The 24,478-nt window shown below is 34.4% G+C and overlaps 1 protein-coding gene across 1 annotated transcript in view; it reads right to left on the bottom strand.

The window, feature by feature from the left end:
• ca9 (carbonic anhydrase IX) overlaps positions 1–24,086 on the bottom strand; it is a 34,927-nt gene extending 10,841 nt beyond the window's left edge. The window contains exons 1-5 of the mRNA XM_056466178.1: positions 23,821–24,086; positions 6,714–6,746; positions 5,154–5,324; positions 3,274–3,416; positions 53–145 (exon numbers count right to left, since the gene is read on the bottom strand). Of these exons, the coding sequence (XP_056322153.1) occupies positions 53–145; positions 3,274–3,416; positions 5,154–5,324; positions 6,714–6,746; positions 23,821–23,923 (543 nt within the window). The 5' untranslated portion in view covers positions 23,924–24,086. The remainder of the gene's footprint in view (positions 1–52; positions 146–3,273; positions 3,417–5,153; positions 5,325–6,713; positions 6,747–23,820) is intronic.
• Between the last annotated feature and the right edge of the window lie 392 nt (positions 24,087–24,478).

Here is a 24,478-nt window from a genome sequence, read left to right as displayed (position 1 = left end):
CACATTCTGTTGGAAAACTTTATTGTAGTCATAAAAAGGCTTAAAGACTTACGGCTATGAGTCCTCCCAACACTGCCAATCCATCAGCTTTACTAGCTGCCTCCGTCAGATTTGCGTATTTGGAGTTATAATGAACCATGTGGATCTGGGGAAATGAGGAAATTGTCTTAGCATTTGCTTATGCAATGTGTCACACATTACGCAATGATTTAATCACTTATGACTAGGCACAACTAGACCCTGGAAGAATCTGCAGCCGTTTTGTGTGATTTTTTATTTAAATTAATTTAATCTTTTGTTTAAAGGTGCAGTAGGTGATTGTCTTCAGAAAGATTTTTTTGTTGTGCTTGTTGAAAGTCTCTTCACAGTCCAATCTTCATGATTAAAGTAATGATCTAAATGTGTTTATATCTATTTTTATGTTCTGGGTAAGGCATAAAACTAAAAAATGTTCATCCAATTAAAAATTGTCGGGCCGACATCTCCCATAATTCCGATAAGTAGTCCAAACTGTCTGTCAACAAATGTAGATTTGGGCTTCTGCGCAACTGTTCACGCATATCCGCCATTCAAGAGTTCACACTTAGCTGATAATCAATAAAGCGTATTTGGCATGCTGTCCCGGGAGAGAGCCCTGAGCTCGTAATATCCTCGAGCCCGGGGCTTCCTCCCGTTAGAAGGGCGAGAGGGGAGTTCGAGCTCAGGTAGGTCTCGAGAACTCCCCTGTTTGTCGCCGCGTGAGAAGTGTAAACTAGGGTTGTTTTTGGTGATAATTTGGTTTAATCTATTTCTATGGTATATGTTTTTGGACGGTGGGAGGAAACCGGGGGACCCGGGGGAAACCCACGCGAACACGGGGAGAACATGTAAACTCCGCACAGAAACACCAACCAGCCTGATAGAAGGTTGGACCAGCGGTGTTCTTGCTGTGAGGCAACAGTGCTAGCCACTGGGCCACCGTGTCGCCCTATCGGAAAAAAAGAGGGAGGAAGTTGGGGTGGAAGGAGGGGAAAGCTTCAAGACGAAGATAACTGGAGTGAAAAACTCTGGTTATTTATAATACTTCCATAATTATCTGATGGGTCACATTACGGAGCTAATGAGGAGCCAGCCGTGTTGATCATAAGCACGTGATCCTCTCGAAATGAGTTTATAAATAAACCACACATAGTGCGTATATGCGCACATGAGACAGTCACAGTCGCGGTAAAATCAAATGCTGAATCAAAACCTTTTAAAATCCTGAATCAATATTGGAGTTACTTTTGCACACTGGAGGAAGGTTTATTTTGAACAATGACAGCCTCCCTTTACTGTTTATCATGCTACTCTGAATATTCACTCTGAAATAGCATGTAAGTGTGGCTTACTAATAAGTGTAATTCCTGCACGCCGCAGACCAACCACTAACTACATTTCTAACTGGCGAATGACATGAACTAGTGGGTTGTCTGCTGTAATGTCGCGGTGCGCACATTCGCGATTTTAGGAGGAGTGGCTTTGAAACACAGTCCCTTTAAAGTAAAGGAAATCTGGGAAGGTGAAACACCTTTTAACATCTCACTGTAAATAGTTAGTTATTTTATTACATTGCCTTAAAAGCGACAAGCCGACTTTACTTTAAAAAGTGAGTAAACCCCTATTAACTAAACTTAAGTATATTACTTAATCATTTTAAGTCTGTGGGCTTACTCAGTTTTATGAAGAAAGTCAACTGATTAAGTGCTTTTAACAGCACTAATAAGCCAATGGCTCTCATTCACTAATAATTATGTATGTTTTTCACATTTATTTGCACATTTAATTTATACGCACAAAAATTCACAAAACATGCATACATCGTCAAAACACAAGGTGCAGCATAAGAGTGCAAGATGTGCACAGGGCATATAAACATTGCACAAAACACTTAATGCCAATATATTCTGCTGATGAAGTCAATTTGTAAAGGTTTTTACAATTTGAAATATGAAATTTCATTTTAATGTTGTAAATCGGTCAAAGATGAGTGTCCATTTTGCTGTTTTCCTCAAATTGTAAATATAAATCATTTTAAATGTATGCAAACATCTGCTTTAATGTTTAAATATGGTTAAAATAAAGTTACAATCCATTATCATTCAGTCTAACAGATATATTTATGTAAAAATGAAACTTATTCTGACTGTGCGTTGAAATAAATAAAACATCATACTAAATTGTATTAATTTGAAAAGATGAAACACTCAAAAAATCATAACCTAGAGCAGGGGTAATCAACTATATTTGTCAGAGGGCCAGGGTATTACCAGACAGTCTCCTTGGGGGCCGGACCCCCAGAAAGAAAATCAAATAAAAATCTAATTTTGGCTTAACATTTTGTCAAGTTTCAAACTAGTATCAAGCATGTTGTTGAGACTTAGAAATAAAAAACAAATGTTAAGTAAGGGTATGAGGAAAAGTTATGCGTTCGTTCGTTTTTAAGCCTGTTTGAAACAAATGCTTAACACCGCATAGTCTGTCCTCATTTCGGAGTGTAGCCTAAATATAGTCATAAATGGTGGTTATTCTGACAAGAGACTCGGTTGTTGTTATTTTTAGTTGCTTTAATAGTGTGGACCACTATTTTCTTTTTGATCCTCACAATTTTGGAATCCAGTCGCGGGCCGGATTGAATGGCTCAGCGGGCCGGATTCGGCCCGCGGGCCGCCAGTTGATGATCAGTGACCTAGAGGTATAGAGGACAAGAAAGTTTTGCTACAGAAACTACTGTACACTGAATGGCATTTAACTTGGTGTCTCATGTAAATCAGACATTAAACTGGTAAAAATAGCAGAAATGTTAGAACTTTTCATGTTGTAGTCTGCAGAAATTATTTATGATGTTGCGCCAACAAGACATATTCCCATTTCTTAAAGGGACAGTCCACCCAAAAAATGAAAGTGTCCTCAATATCCACTCACCTTTAAGTGCTTCTGAACTCTGTTGAACACAAAGGAAGATATTCTGAAGAATGTTTAAAAAAATTGCCATTGACTTCCATAGTAAGGGCTAAAATAATGTCCCAACATTGTTTGGAATATCTGCTTTTGTATTCAACAGAAAACGTTTAACGTAAACAGGTTTGAAACAAGTGTAAGATGAGAAAATTATGACAGAATTTTTAATTTTGAGTGAATTCTCCCTTTAATATGATAAAATGTAAAGTAGGTTTCCAGAAAAGTGTGAAAGCAGCTATATATAGGTCATTAAGAGGTATTGTTTTAAACAGTGTGTTTTTTGTCTCTGCATACCTCCGCAGGGTAGTGTATGTTGTCTATGGTGTGCTCTGAACCAGGAACCTCTGTGGTTCCCCAGTGAAAGTGAAGCTGAGCTGCAACATAAACTTGATCAAATCCCCTCCTGATACGCATGCTGTTGGGGAGACTCAACTGCACTGACAGAAGAACAGAAAACATGCACTTCAGAGCTTTTTCATTCACCAGCAGAAGGAAGATAGAAGACCTTTCATAGCGACAAAACATAACAACTAAAGACTAATCATGGAAGGATGTCAATGGCCGCTGGTTTCCAAAATTCTCCAGAATATCTTGTTTTGTTTTCAAAGGAATTAAGAAGTTCATAAAAGTTTAGAATCGCCTGAGTGTGAGAAGGAAAGATTTTGGGGTGAATTATCTCATTAAATTTGAAAAAAAGGTTGCACTGTTGTCATCTATCATCAAAGAAAACTTGACTTTTAAATAAAAATTATTTTTAAATAAACAGAATAAAAATAAACAACAGATCACTCATAAATTCTGATTTAGTCATTGGTTGAGTCCCAAATCAGTAGGTACTGCATTTGAATTTACATCCGCCATTTTGTGATGATCATATGACCTACCCGCGTGAGTTGTGTCGCTTCACTCCCATTCATGAATTCTCTCACGGTGCATCATGGGATAGCGTAGAGTTCATCTGATGCGCACTTCTGAATCTCGCCAGAAGTAGGTCATCTGGGTACTTCTCACATTCAGATTTTCGAATTCTATAAATTCGGACATACTACTCGACTCCCATACTGTTTTTAGCCTATTTTATAGTATGTAAGTATGGAAATATTCAGATTTTATTCTAAATATTCTGAGGCTTTAAAAGGAGTGCAAAATATGTAATAAATTTTTTAACTAAAATGTATATCTATTTGTTGAATGAATTACAATTTATGAGCGGATTATCGGCGGCATGGTGGCTCAGTGGTTAGCACTGTTGCCTCACAGCAAGAAGCTCACTGGTTTGAGTATCGGCTGGGCCAATTGGCATTGGTTTCCTTTATGTGCTCCGGTCTCGCCCAGTCCAAAGACATGTGGTATAAGTGAATTGGATGAACTAAATTGGCCATAGAGCATGAGTGTATGTGTCAATGTAAGTGTGTATGGGTGTTTCCCAGTGCTGGGTTGCGGCTGGAAGGGCATCCGCTGCGTAAAACATAAGCAGGAATAGTTGGTGGTTCAATACGCTGTGGTGACCCCGGATCATTAAGAGAGTAAGCAGAAGGAAAAATGAATGCGCGCATAATTCCTTTAACTAAAGTAAAAATCTTTTTTAGTCCCTTTATTTGGAAATATGTAATCATTTTAACTAGTTTACAATAACTACTAGCAATATTAATAACTAGTTAAAAATAATGAACAAGTCTTATGCTTTTAAATGTGATTTAATCCCTCTAGTAGTTAAAGTATAAAACTGGCAACGAGAAAAGCTGTAAATACATATATTTTCTTTTAATTATTGACTAAATTATTAAATCAACAAACTTGAACAGGAACATACGTAGATTAAACTGGAATAAAATATGGAATTAATATTTAGGAACAATTTAAACAGTTCAAATGAACAAAACTACAACTGCGTCCCTTTCTAATCCTTATTAGTATATCTTATACTCTTTTTGTGCTAAATTTAATATCATATTTTAAAAACCAAAACATCAGGCATCTTCCTTTTACCCGTTGCAATCTTTCATTCTAAAAAAGCGATAATTTTGTTATCTTGAAATGGAAATTATGAATGCAATATGCACAAATATGGGTACAATTTCATCTATTGAAACTGACAACTTTGAATGGAAAAACACAACTACTGGAATAATAACAGCTAGTCTAGTGTTTGTTGTGAATGGGTCTTCACTTACGTGTGTGTCCATTGTTGAGAAGGGTCAGAGAGTGTGAGCCAGTAAGATCGTAACCGTCCAGCTGAATGGGGGGCAGTCGGGGCTCATGCAAAACCTTATGAGTGTCTATGTTGATTGGAGACTGAGATTTCCCACCACAGTGTTCAAATACAGATAACCATGCATCCTGATCTGAAGCACACACAACAGCCATATTTAATTATTTTAAATATTTAATTGTATTTAGATATTTAGTTTCTTATATAGTGCCTTGTAGGAAACCTACAGCTGTATATAAAGCAAAAATAATGATCTTATTAATGGCATAATAATTGTTTGGTTTGAGCGACACTTCAATATGGTGTCCATGAGTGTCCCACGCTGAGCCTGAAGTGCTCTTTGGAGAGTGATATATCCCTATTTTAATGCACTGTTAATGGAATAATTATTTAATTAACGATTCAATGCTGCATTTATTTCTATTAGTGTCTAAATTCAGTACAATTCAGTATATTCCACACAGCTTCATAACACAATCAAGTTATTGCAAAGATACTCGATAACATGTTTTATGTCATCTGAGAAAGTGACCGTTAAAAACCGTATTATGTGTTTTTATGTACAGCACTTTGGTACCCATTGTGGTTGGTTGAAAGTGCTCTAGAACTAAATGAATTGAGTTGAGTTGAGTTTGATTAAAGCTTTTAAATCTTTTCTGTTGATTACTGAGAAGGGTGTGGCTCATTTTGTATATATATATATATATATATATATATATATATATATATATATATATATATATATATATATATATATAGATAGATAGATAGATAGATAGATAGATAGATAGATAGATAGATAGATAGATAGATAGATAGATAGATAGATAGATAGATAGAGCAAGGAGCAAGGACATTTTTACAGTATGTCTGATAATTTTTTTTTTTTCTGGAGAAAGTCTTGTTTGTTTTATTTCAGCTAGAATAAAAGAAGTTTTTATTTTTTTTAAACATTTTAAGGTCAATATTATTAGCCCCCTATTTTTTCAATTGTACACAGAACAAACCATCATTATACAATAGCTTGCCTTTAATCTGCCTAGTTAACCTAATTAACCTAGTTAAGCCTTTAAATGTCACTTTAAGCTGTATAGAAGTATGTTGAAAAACATCTAGTCAAATATTATTGACTGTCATCATGACAAAGATAAAATAAAACAGTTATTACAAATGAGTTATTAAAACTATTATGTTTAGAAATGTGTTGAAAAAAAAAAAGATCTCTCCGTTAAAAAGAAATTGAGGAAAAAAATAAACAGGGGGGCTAATAATTGTGACTTCAACTGTATATAAGGTAATAAAAGTAATGCAGGTTTGAAGGTGATGCAGTTTATCAGTGTATTGTACTAGAGAAAGTTTATCCTTGACGTGTCTGCTTTACTCCACTTGTAAGTAAATACACAGATAGAGCTGATAAATTATAGAGCAGATAAATTATAAACAGTGAGCTAGAAACAAAAAGGCCAGAAAAAAACATCTAAGCTGAAACTGACTGTGGGTAGTTATAATACAATATATTTACCTTGGTAACCCCAGTGATGCTGATGAGAAGAACCTGTAGAAAAAAAGAAAAAAGATGATCATGAAAGGAGAAAAAAAGGATTGAGACTTGATGCTCAAACATGGGTTTTGTTGTAGTTGGATGACATTTAGTAATGATGGACGTTTCTATGTCAGATTTTTGAGGATATGAGACTTATGTTGTACATGTAATAGCAATAGCCAAAAAATTATTGTATGGGTTTTAAATTCTATATTTATTATGCAAAAATCATTAGAATATTAAGTAAATATAATGTTCCATAAAGATATTTAGTAAAATTCCTATTGTAAATATAGACTATCAAAACTGGATATAGTAATATGCATTGCTAAGAACTTAATCTGGACAAATTTAAAGATTTTCTCAGATTCCAGATTTTAAAATATCTGCATCTCAGCCAAATATTGTTCTATAAATTCATTTATTCAATTTCCTTTGGATTAGTCGCTTATTTATCAGGGGTCACCACAATGAATTTACCAATGAACCCCCAACTATTCCAGCATGTGTTTTACGCAGTGGATGCCCTTCCATCTTCAACCCATTACTAGGAAACACCCATACACTCTCGCATTCACGCACATGCCAATGTAGTTTATTCAATTTACCTATAGCGCATGTCTTTGGACTGTGGGGGAAACCGCTGACGATCTGTGCTACCTCCTCAGAATGTGCTACCGGTAGCTTAATCTGTCAAACAGGGTTAGCACATCTTGTCAGCTTCAAATGTCTATCAGAATGAACTACCACATTAAATAAGGATGTGAAAAGAGGGGTAGCACATATTGTCCGCTTCAAATATCTATCGAAATTAGCTACTACTCTATTGAACAATATAGAAAAGGGCATTTCAGCTTCAAATGACTGTCAGAGTGAACTAGTGCCTTAATTTATAAAAATAATTTAATTAGTTTTATATTTAATTTGTTTATTAGAGTGATAGTTCATTCCAATTGACATTTGAAGCTGAAAAAATGCGCAAAAAAACTTGTTTTTTCGTCAGAAGGAAACCCATGGAAACACAGGGAGAACATGCAAACTCCACACAGAAACGACCCAGCCAGAACTTAGTGCTAACCACTGAGTCACCGTACCGCATTAGTATAAATTTCTATTATAATTTCCTAAAATGGACTGCTTCTGTGGTTCAGGGTCATATATTGTTTGATTGTTGTATCATTTAACTTTTTAAATGGTTCTGATGGTGCTGAAACTACAGTAACAGCAAAGAGTTTTATAGTTTTAGACTTTTAAAGGCACAGGTCATACAAAAAAAAAAAAAATCTGTCAAGAAGAATGCTCGTTGACTTTATAGTGTTTATTTTTCTTACTGTGCAAATCAATTGTTACAGATTTCCAACTTTCATTAAAACATCTTCTGTGTTCAAGTGAAAAAAGAAACTCATAAAGGTTTGGAACCATTTGAGGGAGATGAAACAGTGAGAATTTTTTTTTTTCATTTTTGGGTGAACTATCCCTTCTATCTATTCTTTTTTCCCACAGTTTCTGATTACAGGGCACAATATCAATACTCACATCCACACGATTCCTTACACAATGCAATGTTTATCCTTAAAACCCTTTGACCACAGTACGAAAGCACGGTTGATTCAGCATATGCATTGTTATCATCACTTTATCTTTAACACTATCAGTTAACTCAATAAAGCAACAACATTTTAGAGATACTCATCAGTCATCACCATATGTGGATGAAGCAAGATAATAAAACTTTTTTAGCCATTTCTGAGAAAACTGTACAAGCTTTTTAATGACACTCACCGGAAATATGCCTGTTGTGAAATGTTTAAGAACAGCTCAACTAAATTTGTGAAGTATTCTTCATAAGCTTGGCTTAATAAAAGTAAAACCTTAAACACAAACACTTGAACAATTTAATTATGATTCATATTATTACCTTAAACAGTTAAACGTAGTCAGAAATGTCTTTTCTTAAGCGTTTATATTTATTATTTCTGGATTTGGCCAGCAGCGGGCTCTTTTCTTTTTACACTGAAATAAATGAAATTACTGTGACTTAAATTGAAAGTACATTTTTAGATTGGATTAAGTGAAAAATTATGGTTTATGGGATTTTAAAATGTTTTATTCAATTTGACAAAAGGAACCACTTATAATAATAATAATAATAATAATAATAATGCATTTTATTTAAAGGCGCCTTTCATGACACTCAAGGTCACCGTACAGAACAGCTAGAACAATCAGTTCAAATAAAAACACAATAAAATCAATAAAATACAATACAAACTTTTTAAAAAATGCAGTCGGGTTAAAGTGAATAAGCTGTTCTAAACAGATGTGTTTTGAGTTTGGATTTAAATTGTGAAAAAGAGTCTAAATTACGGAGATCAGGAGGAAGTGAATTCCAAAGCTGAGGAGCAGAGTGACTGAAGGCTCTGTTCCCCATGGTGACAAGGCGGACAGAGGGAACAATGAGGTGAATGGAAGAAGACCTGAGTGTTCGAGAAGGTGTGGCGATATGAATAAGATTAGTAAGGTATGGAGGAGCAAGATTGTGGATGGCTTTAAAAGTGAGAAGAAGTATTTTATAATTAATTCTGAAAAAGATGGGAAGCCAAGCTGTTGGAGAATGGGTGTGATGTAACAGATAGAGGGGGTTTTGTGATAATGCTGCAGTGTTTTGTACAAGTTGTAATTTAAGAAGAGTTTTTTTAGGGAGGCCAAACAGAAGGGAATTACAATAATCTAAACGGGATGTGACTAAACTATGAACAAGAATGGCAGCTGAATGAGGTGTGAGGGAAGGACGTAAATGATTTATATTTCGAAGGTGTAAATAAGCGGACCGGGTGACATTATTAACATGTGCAGTGAATGAAAGGGTGCTGTCGAAGATGACCCCCAGACTATTAACCTGGAGGGAGGGGGTAATGACAGAATCATCTGTGGGAATGAAAAAACTATGTGATTTATTTAAAGTGGATCGTGTACCTATAAGTAGAAGTTCAGTTTTATTGTCATTTAATTTCAGGAAGTTTGAGGTGAACCAGGATTTGATGTCTGCAAAGCAGTTAGTAAGGGAAGAAGGTTGGGTTTGGGTTTGTGGTTGGGTTTGGTTGATAGGTAGAGCTGGGTGTCATCTGCGTAGCAATGAAAATGAATTTGGTGTTTGCGGAAAATACCAATAGATAGCAGCGGACCCAAAACTGAACCCTGGGGCACACCAGTAGTGACAGGGACTGATGACGAGGTGAAAGACTTTAATTGAATGAACTGAGTGCGACCTGAGTGGTATGAATGAAACCAGCTGAGAGGAGTGTTACCAATGCCAATTGAAGCGAGCCTGTCCAGAAGAATGTTATGTGAGATTGTGTCGAAAGCCGCACTTAGATCAAGCAGAAGAAGAATGGATAGTGAACCAGAGTCAGCTGCTAGGAGAAGGTCATTAGTGATTTTGAGGAGAGCTGTTTCTGTGCTATGTAGTGGGCCAAAACCAGACTGGAATTATTCGTATAAGTTATTACAGGAAATATGGGTGTGAAGTTGAGCAGCGACAGTTTTTTCAAGAATTTTGGAGATGAATGGAAGGTTGGAAATAGGACGAAAGTTATTGAGGTTATTGGGATCTAAACCAGGTTTCTTTAAAATTGGAGTAACAGCAGCAACTTTGAGAGAGGAAGGAACAATACCAGTGGTGAGAGAGGAGTGAATTATGTCAGTGATTATAGGGGGCGAAGCTGTGTCGCAGTAGGTAGTGCTGTCGCCTCACAGCAAGAAGGTCGCTGGGTCGCTGGTTCGAGCCTTAGCTCAGTTAGCGTTTCTGTGTGGAGTTTGCATGTTCTCCCTGCATTCGCGTGGGTTTCCTCCGGGTGCTCCGGTTTCCCCCACAGTCCAAAGACATGCGGTACAGGTGAATTGGGTAGGCTAAATTCTCCGTAGTGTATGTGTGTGTGAATGTGTGTATGTGTTTCCCAGTGATGGGTTGCAGCTGGAAGGGCATCCACTGTGTAAAACAAATGCTGGATGAGTTGGCGGTTCGTTCCGCTGTGGCAACCCCGGATTAATAAAGGGATTAAGCCGAAAAGAAATTGAATGAATGAATTAGGAACCCCTTATAGGTAAAATTAAAGCATTAGTTTGTTTCTGAGTTGTATTTTTATTATTATTATTTTTTTGTTTATTAAATTTGTATGCATTTCTATTGAGAGTTTGATTACCATCTTGTGTGACATTTAAAGCCATAATAAAAACACCAGCAAATATTTTACATCAGATCATGAAAATAAAAATAATTGACAATAGCATATCCTAACCTGACATGTATTTATTATAGTTTAATCCAAAATACAACTTTACTTTGATTTTATAAATAAATATTTAAAGGGCGCCTATGATGAAAATCATCTTTTGTAAGCTGTTTGGACAGAACTGTGTAGGTAGTGGGTCCACAGTTATATTGGGATGATATGAACACAATAAGTCTCTTTTTTAAAGATTTCCTGATTTTAAAATAGGACCCAAATCTCAGTGATTTTGAGGCCCAATGCTACGTGAAGTTCTGTAGGTATGCCGTTTTCCCTGCCCTGCGATTTGATTGACAGGCGCTATGTTTCTATAATAACATGCACTGTAATAAATTCCCAGAATTTCCCAGAATTCTTACTGTAATTTGTCACAGTAGATTGCATCACTATACAGGATTTAACCGTTAAATTTTAAGTATTCAGAATTTTATTGTGAAATTAAGGTAGACATCATGATTACAGCAAATTACTGTTAAAATGGCTGTATCTTTTGCACGTTAGTTATAGGAATTCAAACACTATTAATATTTTATTCAACTTAGAAATGAATACACATTAACTTTCATGCTAGTACAGGCATTTTATTGATATTTAAAAATATTTACACAATTATTGTTATTATGAAGTACCTCACATTAATTTACTGTGAATTTACATACAGTACCTTACTGTGAAAGTAATACAATTATTAGCCAGTAATTTACTGTAAATCAAATATTTTACAGTGTGTATATTCACCTTATTCTTTGCGTACGAGCGGGCGCAGCCATTTGAATCTTTTTGGCTGAAGACTTCCAGTCTCGTTCACTTCCATTCATTTTGTTCTGCTGCTTGATGTTGCAAACTGATATTTTCTTATTATATTATTCTACTTTTTTCTGTATAATCATGCAAACACTTGTTTGTAGAGCAAGTAGTTTGACCGTCTTCTGTCATTTATCATTCCTACTCATTTCTCCCAAAGGCAACTGAATCGGAAGTTCTAAAACAATCACAAAAACAACAAGCGCACTTTCACATTGAAGAATAAGATCAAAACACAAGTCCACAGTACATTTTTTGCAAAAAAACTGGGATTAAAACATATGTTACAAGTCTCTGTGATCAGCTGCATCTCAATAATTAGTTTTATAAGAAAAACGTTTCATAAACGTTTTAGAAACGTTTTTTAAACAGAGCATGTTTAAAATAAAGACAATAAATCTATGTGTAATTCTTAACCACTGTAATCACCACAACCGCATGGTGTCAGTAAACGCACATATATGTGTGTGCATTGCAAATGGAATTTGTGTGTGACTCATCATATCAGAAAGGCTTGAATTAACTCTACCACAAATACATGAAATAAACTTACTTGGTATTTTTGTCTAATCATTTCAGCTTCATGTGTGTCTGTATCACTGACTGCTGTTTATCTGATGTAACAAGAGAAGCAGACACGCACGTTGGAGCGGTAGGCAGAGAGAAGCAGCTCATTTGGATTTAAAGCCACAGGCTTAAAAAACAGCTACATTGTACTCAAACACCAAAACGGGCAGATTGTACATTATATGATAAATAATTTGATGGGTTTTTTTTAGCTAAAACTTTACAGACACATTCTGGAGACACCAAAGGCTTATCTTACATCTTATAAAAAGGTATGTACCCTATAAGTTGAGCCAAAGTAATTAAATTAATTCATAGTGTCTATAAAAGTTATATTTTACCATTGAGTAAAAACATTTTTTTCCCTTGGGCAGAAAAAATATCTTGATCAATATTAAAAACATTTTTCAGCTTCAGCCTACTCAAAACTATAATCTGAGGAATTGTAATTACACTTTGATGTAAAAGTAAAAAGATTATGTTTTCCAAAAATTAACTTTTCCATTGTACCAAAATTGATTTTATATATACCAAAGTTGATTTTATATATATTTAAAATATTTAAGTATATATTTTAAATATATACATTTAAAATAATAATTATAAATACATTTAAATACATTTATTTATTTTCAATAAATATAACAATTTGCTTATTATTATGATTATTGTTACTATTATTATTATCATTATTATTATTATTATTCAACTATTATTCTAAAAAATAACATAAATCAATCCAAAATGTAACTGAAAAACAATGTAAAGACACAACTGGAGTAATATTCTAAGACTTTTGCATGAATTCTAAATATGACAGTTCAATAGAATACAAAAAAATATGTTTTATAGAATTATCTGTTGTCTTAGACCCGACTCGTGGCCGAGAATTAATATTATGATGTCTTAGTTACCTCCTGATTATACCTCCTTTCTGTTTCATAGCCATGCTTAGTCAAAGTATCATCATCATCATCATATTATATAAACTTTAGTTTTGTCGACTTGCATGTCGACGCATATCGGCGTGCATGTAAACAACCGGGATAAGGGGGCAGTGAACGGCTTTCTGCGCACATGCGTCAATTTGTTTTCACCAGTGTTGTTTCGGTTGCACATAAAGAATAACAAACTTGCGTCTGCAAAAGACGCCAAATGTGAATTGCCACTTGTCTTTATTTTTGGATAACCACTCTATATACTTGCATAAAGTAAATATTATCTCAAAGCAGGGGCGTATCAGACATTTTAAAAGTGGGGGGGACGGCTGTATGAGATCATACGTTCATATAATTATTAATCACCTGTTTCTAAATGGTCTGTCTCTAAAAGTGAGGGGGACGCATCCCCCCATCCCCCCCATCCCCCCCATCCCCCCCATCCCCCCCGGTTGCTACGCTCCTGTCTCAAAGCTTTTACTGGGTCACTTTTTTTGTCTCTCCGTGTCGCCGCCAGCAAGATGCCGCCCTGGGCGATCGCCTATATTACCCATGCCTAAATCCGCCACTGAAAGCACTAATGTCTTGAGGTTGTTCAATATTTACTATCTATTTGTGATTTGATTGGACTGGAATCACAGGATTGGACTGGTTTTTTTACTCAGCAATCCCCATAGACAAGAAAAAATAAAAGTAGTGACTGCAGGTTGAAGAAAAATTGTGTAGCAAAAGTACCAATACAGCACTAAAATGTACTGATGGGAAAGAAAATTTAACATTTTACAATATTTGTCATTTGTTACTTCACACTACTGATTTTTACTTTATGTGAATCCATTTTTTCCAGACCACAGCAAATAGTTTTGATTTAGATTAAATTAGATTAATATTTATTTATTATACTTAATATATTTATACTTTTATATTTTAGCTGTAACAAAGCCTACTTTTTTGTATGTTATTGTATGTGCAGCAGGATATCTGGTGGACTAAGGCATTTAGGTCTGATGCATGTGAGCAGTGAATGCTGAAATCTGCCCGGCATCTGTACTGGTGCACATAAAGCTCACATTCACTGCGCTTCATGAAGGAGGGATTGTGTGAGTGCGCTGATGTGTGTGAATAAGGAAAAGATACTGTCTGCTATCTCAGTCTTTCACTCACAATAACAAAACCTGTTCTCACAGTCTCTTCATCTTTGCTTGTGTATGGATGGCTCTAAAAAGACGGAAATTTTTCAACATTACAAGTAGTACGCTGGAATATTATATTATTAAATACAATTCTTCATTTCTGTAGCGCTTTTATAATGTAGATTGTGTCAAAGCAGCTTAACATAGATCAAGTTCTAGTAAATGGAAACTGCTTCAGTTCAGTCCAGTTTTTACAGTTGAAGTTCGGTTCAGTGTAATGTAAATGTCACTGCTGAAAGCCCCAAAACCGAAGAGCAAATCCAACAATGCGCAGCTCCACAAGTCCCAAATATAGCTGAATAGCTGATTTCACTGTAGTTTGCAAAACATTTGTTGAATGTTTGTACAAACCAACTCAAACACAGCCTTACCAATATAACTACAGCGACTGCAGAATTATAGGATTGGACCAGTTATTCAAAAGACGTCCATTTTGTCAAATGATAAAATCCTTCACAGAGAAAGAAGTTTGCTGAAGTGTGTTATTAGTATAGTTTTTTTTTTTAAAACAAAATGCTTTCAGTCTACTTTTTGTATATGCTTCCCATGAAAGTACTTAAAAATACAATTAGGTATACCTGACTCATTCTGACAGAAGAGTCTATGCTTGTTGTTTTAATGGAGAGCCGGCTAACAGGGAATGTTCTCAGAACATTTCTTAAGAGTTTTGTTAATGTTAGCAAATAGACATAATATATTTACAATAATGTTCTTGAAAGGTTGATAGAAAAAAAAAAAAAAAAAAAAAAAAATATATATATATATATGTATATATATATATATATATATGTTTTATATATTACCATATTCCTAGAATATTAATTTAATATGAATTGAGAACGTTTTAAATAATGTTCTGAGAACTTTAATGTAACATGAGACTGAAACGTGTGATCTGGACGAACAACATATTTTGTAGAACCCAGACAGAATCAGAATGTACTGTCCAAGGCCAGTTACACACATTGTAGCACTCCTAGTCAGGAGTTAGTAAAGCACAAGATCTTTTCTTTCCCACCAGAAAAGTAGCTTTCCTGGAGTGTGGCACAAATGTAAGCGTATGTGCACTGAAGGGTCTAGAACTGACAGTTGAAAAGACTAAAACAGTCTTTTACACATTCACTTCGTGTGTTTTGTGTGTGTAACAGGTATCATCCTGCAGGATTGTTTTAATAAATTCCATTTTGCTTTGCTCTAATCCAGTGGTTCTCAATTCTGGTCCTCGGGCCCACCGCCCTGCATATTTTGTATGTCTTCCTTACTTAACACACCTGATTCACTTCATCAACTCTTTAACAGAGACATCCATGAACTGATCCTTGTGCATCAAATAAGAGAGATATACAAAATGTGCAGGGCAGTGGAGCCCGAGGACCGGAATTGAGAACCACTGCTCTAACCCATGTCTGACTGAAGTAATTTTAGCAAATTTCCATGACAAACGTTATGAAAACATTTTGAGTAACTTTACTATAATCAAAAAATAATGTTAATACATTTTCTAAAAAAATGACCCAAATGAATCATCCAAGAAAAAAATAAACAGTACATTTTTATAATAAACCTATTGAGAACGATAGAGAAAGATCTTGAAACATTAGTATAATGTTGATTGAATGTTCTAATAATGTTTTAAACAACGTTCTGAGAACACTAATGTAAAATGAGCCTGAAACATTTCGAAAACGAGTAATGTTATTTTAGCAAAAAAATAAATAATAATAATTTGGCAATTTGGCTGTTTTATGATTATTATTAATTATTAATAATATTAATTATATTATTAATTGCTGTTCATTAAATCTGTGTGTAAACGCTATCAGGGAGCCTTAAACTGAATGCAGTTCATTTATTTAGAATCTGATTTGATATTTTTTTTAACTTAAGCTGAGACCTTTTATTTGCATTTAGTCATTCAGCAGAAGTTGACCAGAGAGTGACAAAACTTTAACTTATAAATCGTCAGTGACTATAGATTCATTAGAGCAGTGTATATACAAAAATAATAGTTGTGTACGCAAAATCTGCTATTGTTACACAAAAAGAATATATATAAATGGGGCACTTTGGTCCCAAGCACCATTGAAATAGTACACTTACAAGAACACACATTATAGCATTAGCATGCTTTATGTACACTACCTGACAAAAGTCGTCGTCAATCGCAATTGTAAAGGCAAAAGTTAAAAACTTGACTTAGTTGATCAATTGGAAAAGTGGCAGAAGGTGGATTTTCTGAGGAATCGTTTGTTAAACTGCATCCCAATCATCACAAATACTGCAGTAGATCTATTGGAAGACCTATTGGAACCCGCATGGACCCAAGATTCTCATAAAAATCTGTCAAGTTTGGTGAAGAAAAAATCATGGTTTGGGGCATTCAGTATGAGGCATGAGAGATCTGCAGAGTGGATGGCAACATCAACAGCCTGAAATATCAAGACATTTGTGCTACTCATTACATTACAAACCACAGGAGAGGGCTAATACTTCAGCAGGATAGAGCTCCAAATCAATCAAAATTCCTGAGAGCAAAGAAGGTCAAGGTGCTCCAGGATTGGCCTGCCCAGTCACCAACCGTGAACATTATTGAGCATGTCTGGGATAAGATGAAAGAGAAAGCATTGAAGATGAGTCCAAAGAATCTTGATGAACTCTGGGAGTCCTGCAAGAACGCTTTCTTTGCCATTCCAGATGACTTTATTAATAAGTTATCTGAGTTATTGCAGAGATGTATGGATGCAGTCCTCCAAGCTTATGGGAATCATACACAATATTAACTCTTTTTCCACTGCTCAAAGTCAGACCTTACTGTCCTAATTAAATAATTCAAAATCAAGGCATGATCATATTTTATTTTGGTAAAATAAGCGCAATCTAGAGGCCTTTGTTTTTTATATAAGCCACTTCTGATACCAAATGATCAACTAGAAGTTATTTGTGGTTTCTAAAATTTGTATAGGTGACAAGATTTTGGTCAGGTAGTGTATACCAAAAATATATACGACATATACATTCACGTGTTTTTAATTTATTTATGTTTTCGCACTGCATTATGGGATCTTGATATATGCTATGTTATCTTTTGATGTAAAAAATTGACAGTAAAATTACTTTTGTTGACATTTGAAGTAGTTTGAAACAAAAATTTGTATACAAAATATAAACATACACACAGACACATATATGTATATACTGTAGTTAAACTTTACAACATCAAAAGTTAGCTAAGAAGTTCCATAATGCAGTTTAAAAGAGCAAACAAATGAAAAAATATCCATAAATCACAAAATATAGGTTATTGTTAGTTAATCGCTATTTTTTACATTGTCCTGTAACTTGTACATAGCACTATTTGTATTCTCCATTTACATATTCTTCCAGTCACCAGTCAATTGCTTTGAATTTGTACTACACCAAGCAATTTCATATTTAAAAGACCTCTAATAGACATCTAAACATAGACATCATGACTAAAACGAGGTTTATTGTGGTCACTAGACATTTAACAACAGCCCAAAAATGTAGTCATCAAATAAACAGACAGACTTCACATGTTAAGTCATTCATTCCTGTCTATTTGGTGACTATAGTTTTGGACCATTGTTAGACGTCTTTTAGACCACATTGTTTTAGCCAAGATGTCTATGTTTAGATGTCTGTTAGATGTCTTTAAGCAGACACACACAAATAAAAACGCTTGCTGGGTAACTACACTCAAAAACTGATTTTTGATGGTTTTTTATGGGCTTAAAATGAGCTGTATCAACATAATTCTTGAGTATTTTTTAGGACAATTAAATTTTTATCTACTTAAATTTGTGATAACAAATATGTTAACTTAATTGATTTGTGTTGGGACAACATAAAGGAATTGTGTGGATCCCAGCATTTTTTACAGTGTAAGATTCTGTGAAGTCAACTTCTTCCCCACTTTCCCACTCAATATATACCACTTTCAGTTTTATTCCAGCAGATGACTAACTCAACATCCCTTACTGCTGTCTGTCGCAGAGCTAATTCAAATTCTGCTGATGTGACAAGACATTATTTCTCATGCTCATATTCATTTCAGATACTGGGATTATCCAGTGCTTTAGAATGGTGTGTCAATAGAACTGTGTATTTGTCAGATTTTCCTCAGAATAAGGATGTGTGTGTCTTTATGGGAACCGCTGACATCATCGTGGTGTGAATGGTGAGTTGTAGATGCTGGTACATTCAAAGCGGCACGTAGACCAAACCCTCTCCAACCAGGAGAAACCACAAACACTAGCATCCAGGAATACTTGATGAGTGTGTTATGCTAGCAGTAAAACTCCAGCATGAGAGAGTTTGAGTTTTAATGTTCCTTTATCACTACTAATTGCATTTTTGATTTGGTGGAGGGTTTTAAAAGAAGAGTTCACCCAAAAATTAAATATTGTTTAAGCATTATTTCAACGTTATATAATTTAGATGGATTTTATGTTGAATATGTATTGATTTTACGTTGTTCCAATCGACTGTAAATCAACATCATTTCGACGTTAGGTAGACAAACTAATTAGGTCGATTATATGTTGAAAACGTGTGGATTCTATAACGTCGTTTTGATCGACTGAAAATCAATAGCGGTTCAACGTCGTTTAAGTAACCAATTGCGTCGATTTTAGGTTAGATTTGAATGGAGTGCCTGACGTCGTTTCAACATTACCCCGATGAGCAAAACGATGTTGAAACAATGTCAGTGATCAACGTTGATTCGATATCAAAAGAAACGTTGATTTTCAGTTGAAATTATGTCATTTTGCTATCTGGGGTAATATCATTTACTCATTTCACCGTCCAAAAAAGAACGATATTTTGAAGAATGTTCACTGTAAATTAATAAAAGTTCACTCAATTTAGACAACTTGGTGTTTGAGTTGGCTTAACTTTAAGCTGGATTTAGACTTTCACCTGGCGCCACATCGCGCACTTCCGCTAATAGAAAGTTTCTGGAACTACGTCATATCATTAATATCATTCAATGATTTTAAACTAATACATTAAAAAAATTATTTGAATGATTATAAGGATTTTTATAACCATTCTAGATTTTTTTTTTTATAAAACTTTAATGCATCACTTGTTTTGTTCATATCTCAGACAGTTTTACCTATAAAGTTGGCAAGAATAAAAGCAAGAATAAAAGCAAAAAAAGTACAGTTACTAAAAAATACAGATGTTTTTTTAGATTTAGCCCGCTCCACACACAATTCACACATTACTGTTTGGCTAGTTTCTGTCCTCTTCTTCTGCTAAAAAGGTAATAATAGTCCAACATTCCTGACCATTATCACCAATAAAGCCTAGAAAAACAGGCCATCAGTATATTGTAAACGGATAGCTTCAGATAATCCTTTCCAGTTATGTTATAGTTTTGTGACTATTAAATTGTTTTAAATTCAATATTGTAATATATAAATCAGTGCAAAACCTATGAATGGTGGAAAAACATATTTCTGTAATTGTGTACATGGGTCTCCACTTTTGCCATGGCCTCTTTTGGCTTTAACAAACTTATCCCTCAGGTTTTTCCAAACCTTTTAACAAAAACATTCCTCCTTTCCCACTGCTGTTGCAATATCTAGCTAAGAATTATTGATCATCTGGTTATATCTATGATCATGGATCATAAAGATGTCTGTGCAGTCGTACCTGTTTCAGACAAAATCTCTTCCAAGTGATTTATATTCAACTCAAATCAAATGCGGCGCCGCGTGAACTGTTTGCGAATTAGCGGACACGTCGAGTATAAACCAGGCTTTAACAGTTGAGTGAACTCAAAAAAAGCTGTGCAGCAATTTACTTTACAATTTTAAGTTGAGTCAACTTTTCCTTTTCCTTGGCTTTCATAGTCATTTTTGTTTTCCTACATCCCGTTGATACATTCGATGGTGTTCTTCTTCTTCTGTGGTATTTTATTGGCAGCTTGCAAACTTAGTGCATTACCGCCAACTTCTGGACTGAGATGTGATCATTAGGGATGTGTGTATATATATATATATATATTTATATACTGTATATTAAAAAAAAAAAAATATATATATATATATATATATATATATATATATATATATATATATATATATATATATATATACAAATATTACATTTCTAGATCCTATTTGCTAGCTGTGTTGTTTTCAGAAACTGTATAACTGCATTAACTGTTGAACTTGCTCCAGACAGACTCAATATGTGCTTCAATGTCATGTTCTTAAATATTCGATGGTGTTTGAAAGTATTATTGTGTTTGGTTTCTCTCTCTCTCTGTTCATGTCATCTGTTTCTCAGCTAGGTGTGGAGGAGAGGAGGTTGATTGATTGCACCTGTTGCTCGTTACCCGGCAAGCTTAAAAGCCTGCTAGTTGCAAGCCACAATGAAGCTTGCTTCCAGAGTGTGGTCTCTAATCTGCATGGTTGTTTTGTTGAGAAAGATTATTGCCACTGTTATGCTTAACTTGTTGATGTTAAAATCTGTTGTAAAAGCTTTTGAAACCACTTAAGCCCTGCTTGTGAAACATAATTTTGTGTTTGGAAGCTGTAGGGAGGTGGGTGCTATTTTATTTCTAAAACCCTTTTTCTCTTGTTTTATATTTAGTTAGGGAGTTGGTATACATTTCTGTTGTTGATTTAAATTTACTTTGTCAGTTTAGTCAGTTTGGAGTGTACTTTTGTTTGTTGGTTTGGCCTTTCCCCCTCCTGAAGTCTATTTTTGCTTCCTAGGTCTGTTTTATTATTGTACATTTTTCTGTTAATAAATTCTTTAACTAACTAGAATCTGGTGTGTTGTCTTGAAGGCAGGGGATTGATCTACACTCATCCCAACCAACATTAAAACTTTTCACTGTTGCTCCCACTCCTAGACATTATCAGGGACATAACACTATGAATGTTGATGGCTCCCAGATTCAAAAATTGTTCAAATCTCTTTCCATTGGATAATAGATAAAGTAGCAGATTAAGGATGAACCACTTGAGGTTGATTAAATAGTGAGTGAACTACCCCTTGAATAATTTAAATATTATTATTATTATTATTAATAGCATTAATTAAGGACATCCTGTTTGCTGAACCATTTTGTTTAAATTTCAATATCAGTTATGTCTTGAACTGTTTCACAATAGGCTATATCAAACATTAACCATACCATAGCAAATACACACCCTTCCTTCATTACTGGTAAAGTTAACAAAGCAATAAAGATCTCCAGATACAAATGGCATTAATTCTTCTGAAGACATGTATGCATCTATCAGTCTATGCCCCAGAATGCATTTAAAAACAAGAATACATGGAAGAAATCCAACAACCACCCAACGTAAACAGCCATAATACAATTTAATGTTCAGCAGTGGAAAACAAATGTTATCATAGCCTTGATCACACTTTCAGTAAATTTTGCATAGTTACTTTATTGGTTTATTTTTGTCATATAGTTTTGTCTTTTGAATTTTACTGCACAGAAATAAATCAAACTGATTTAAACAAATAAACTGTCAAATTTAATTATGCAAACAATGACAAAGCAAGTAACAAGTAATCTAATAAATACTTTTACATATGCCGCTAGCTACACTGTAAAAAATGAATGATTGCACACAATTCATTCTTATTCATTCAACACAAATTGATTAACTTGACAAATTTGAGTGGATTGAACTTAAAACAATTAAGATTTCTCTGCAAAAATCTCACAAATTGTTTTGTTTCAGCTCATTTTAAATGGGTAGTTTGATTAGGATTTAAGAACTTTCTATATATATATATACTGTAAAACCCCATGAGTTAAGGTAACTCAAACCATTTGAGGAAACCGATTGCAACAAACCATTTAAGTTCATCCTAATGAGTACTGTGAACTTAATCTATTTGAGTAAACAAAGCAATTTGAGCACAGTAAAACCTAATAAATTAAGGCAACTCAAACCATTTGAGTTAAAAAATAACTAATCTATATGAGTACTGTGAACTTACTCCATTTAAGTTGAAGTAATGAGGGATTTAATTAACTCATTAGCTTCAACACTGAGTTCAAAACTCTTCAAATGAGTAGAATTAACTTTCAGTCAATTTTGAGTTAATTCTAAATGTCTAGTTTTGTAGTCGATGAACTAGCCTTTATCTCACTCTCAGTTCATTTGGCATAGTTTATTGGTTCATTTGTGTCATTCTTTTTTTTTTTTGATGAATTTTACTGCACAGAAATAAAACTGATTTAAACAAACAAGTGACAAATTTAATTCTGCAACCAATGACAATGCTAGTAAAAGATCTCATGAGAAAACGTAACTGTTTTACGAATTGGAAAGTGGCTTACTTTTATGAAATTATGTGGCTTACTTTTATGAATTTATTGCATTTTTAAAGGAGCAGTGCCCACAAGCCACACTCCTAAACCTCATTGGTGGATAAACAAGTCATACTAAAATATGCAAATGAGATCATACATATTCATACGAAACATCAATAAGTTACAAATTGCCTGCACTGAAAAAAGTTTTGCATGTAAACAATTTATTTGTGTTGAATTTAAACAAACAAATTAAATTGAGCAATGTTCAACTTAATTTGTTTGTTTAAATTCAGCCCAAATAAATTGTTTACAACCACTTAACGTAAAAAAATTTAGTTAGCTAAGAAAAAAAAAAAACGTAAATCCAAGGAATCATCTTTGAATAATTTTTTTCAGTGTGCAATAGACACTCTGAATAACAATGAAAAATAATAGCATTCTCTAGAAACATCAATAATCTTTGTTTTAATTCAGCTTTTATTTTTTTACTTTTCTAGAAAATGCTTTTTGATTTAGGACTTTTTAAATATTTGGACTAGAAACAAGACACAAAATCTAAGTAAGAAAATTAAGTATTTTTTGCAGTGTAAAGTTGTCTGAAAGATGGGCTTGGCAATGCACATTATTAATCAAAATGAGTTTTGATATCTACTAAAAATCTTGATGGAACATAGCTTGGCACATGGCATAAAAGAAAACTATCATTTTGACCCATACGATGTATTTTTGGCTATTGTGTAACATAAAGATTTGTGGTCCAGGGTACCAAAAATGGCAACTTCAATTTCAGTGACAATTTAACTAAAAAGTAAATAAATATATATGATAATATCTTTAACACTTTTTCTTTCATTGACATGCTTCAGCTCTTCTCTTTCAGTAAAGTCTAAGGTGCCTCACATTGGAGAAACCAGGAGAGCATTCATTCATTCATTCAGGACACTGATGGACGCTTAACTGATTTGCACTCACCTTTACTATGCTGTCCGTCTCTCTCGCTGCTCCTGTCTTCCTCAGAGGATGAAGATGCGACAAGCAGCAGTTGAAGATGAAGGATTAGAATACCTAGCAGCATGATGAAGACCTCTGTTTTTCTGCTGCTGCTGCTGTCCACAGGTAACTATTTCTGCTTATTTCTTACAGAATCTCAATCTCAGCCTCGACTTTAGTGACTCGGGTCCGTTGACTGGGCTGGACTTCACAGACCAGCCAATCACAGTGCTCAAGGTGCCAGGAGATCTGGCTCTCTCTCTCTCTCTCTCGCTCTCTCTGTCTCTCTCTCTCTGTCTGTCTCTCTCTCTCTCTCTCTCTCTCTCTCTCTCTCTCTCTCTCTCTCTCTCTCTCTCTCTCTTTCTTTTCTTTTCTTAGAGTTAGAATGTAACCAAATCTCTCTCTCTCATAAACTTTGTGCCTTTATCCCTCCGTGGTCAAAGTTCAGCAAATGAACTACAAACAGATCAGCTAATTCTGTATTAGGCTTTTTTCTACATCTAATAGAGTCTATTTTTTATTATTTGTAATGGCAAAAAAAGTATTTAAAACAAAAGTTTTTTGTTAGTGGTCATTGTGTTGTTGTTTTACATTTACCATTACTGTTATCTGGAAATATGATTGCTTTTTTATTTATATT

Source organism: Danio aesculapii, chromosome 10 (assembly GCF_903798145.1).
Source record: "Danio aesculapii chromosome 10, fDanAes4.1, whole genome shotgun sequence".
In the NCBI taxonomy this organism is placed as follows: domain Eukaryota; kingdom Metazoa; phylum Chordata; class Actinopteri; order Cypriniformes; family Danionidae; genus Danio; species Danio aesculapii.
The sequence above is the reverse complement of the archived record's forward strand: the minus strand, read 5'-3'. Positions and strand labels throughout refer to the sequence as shown.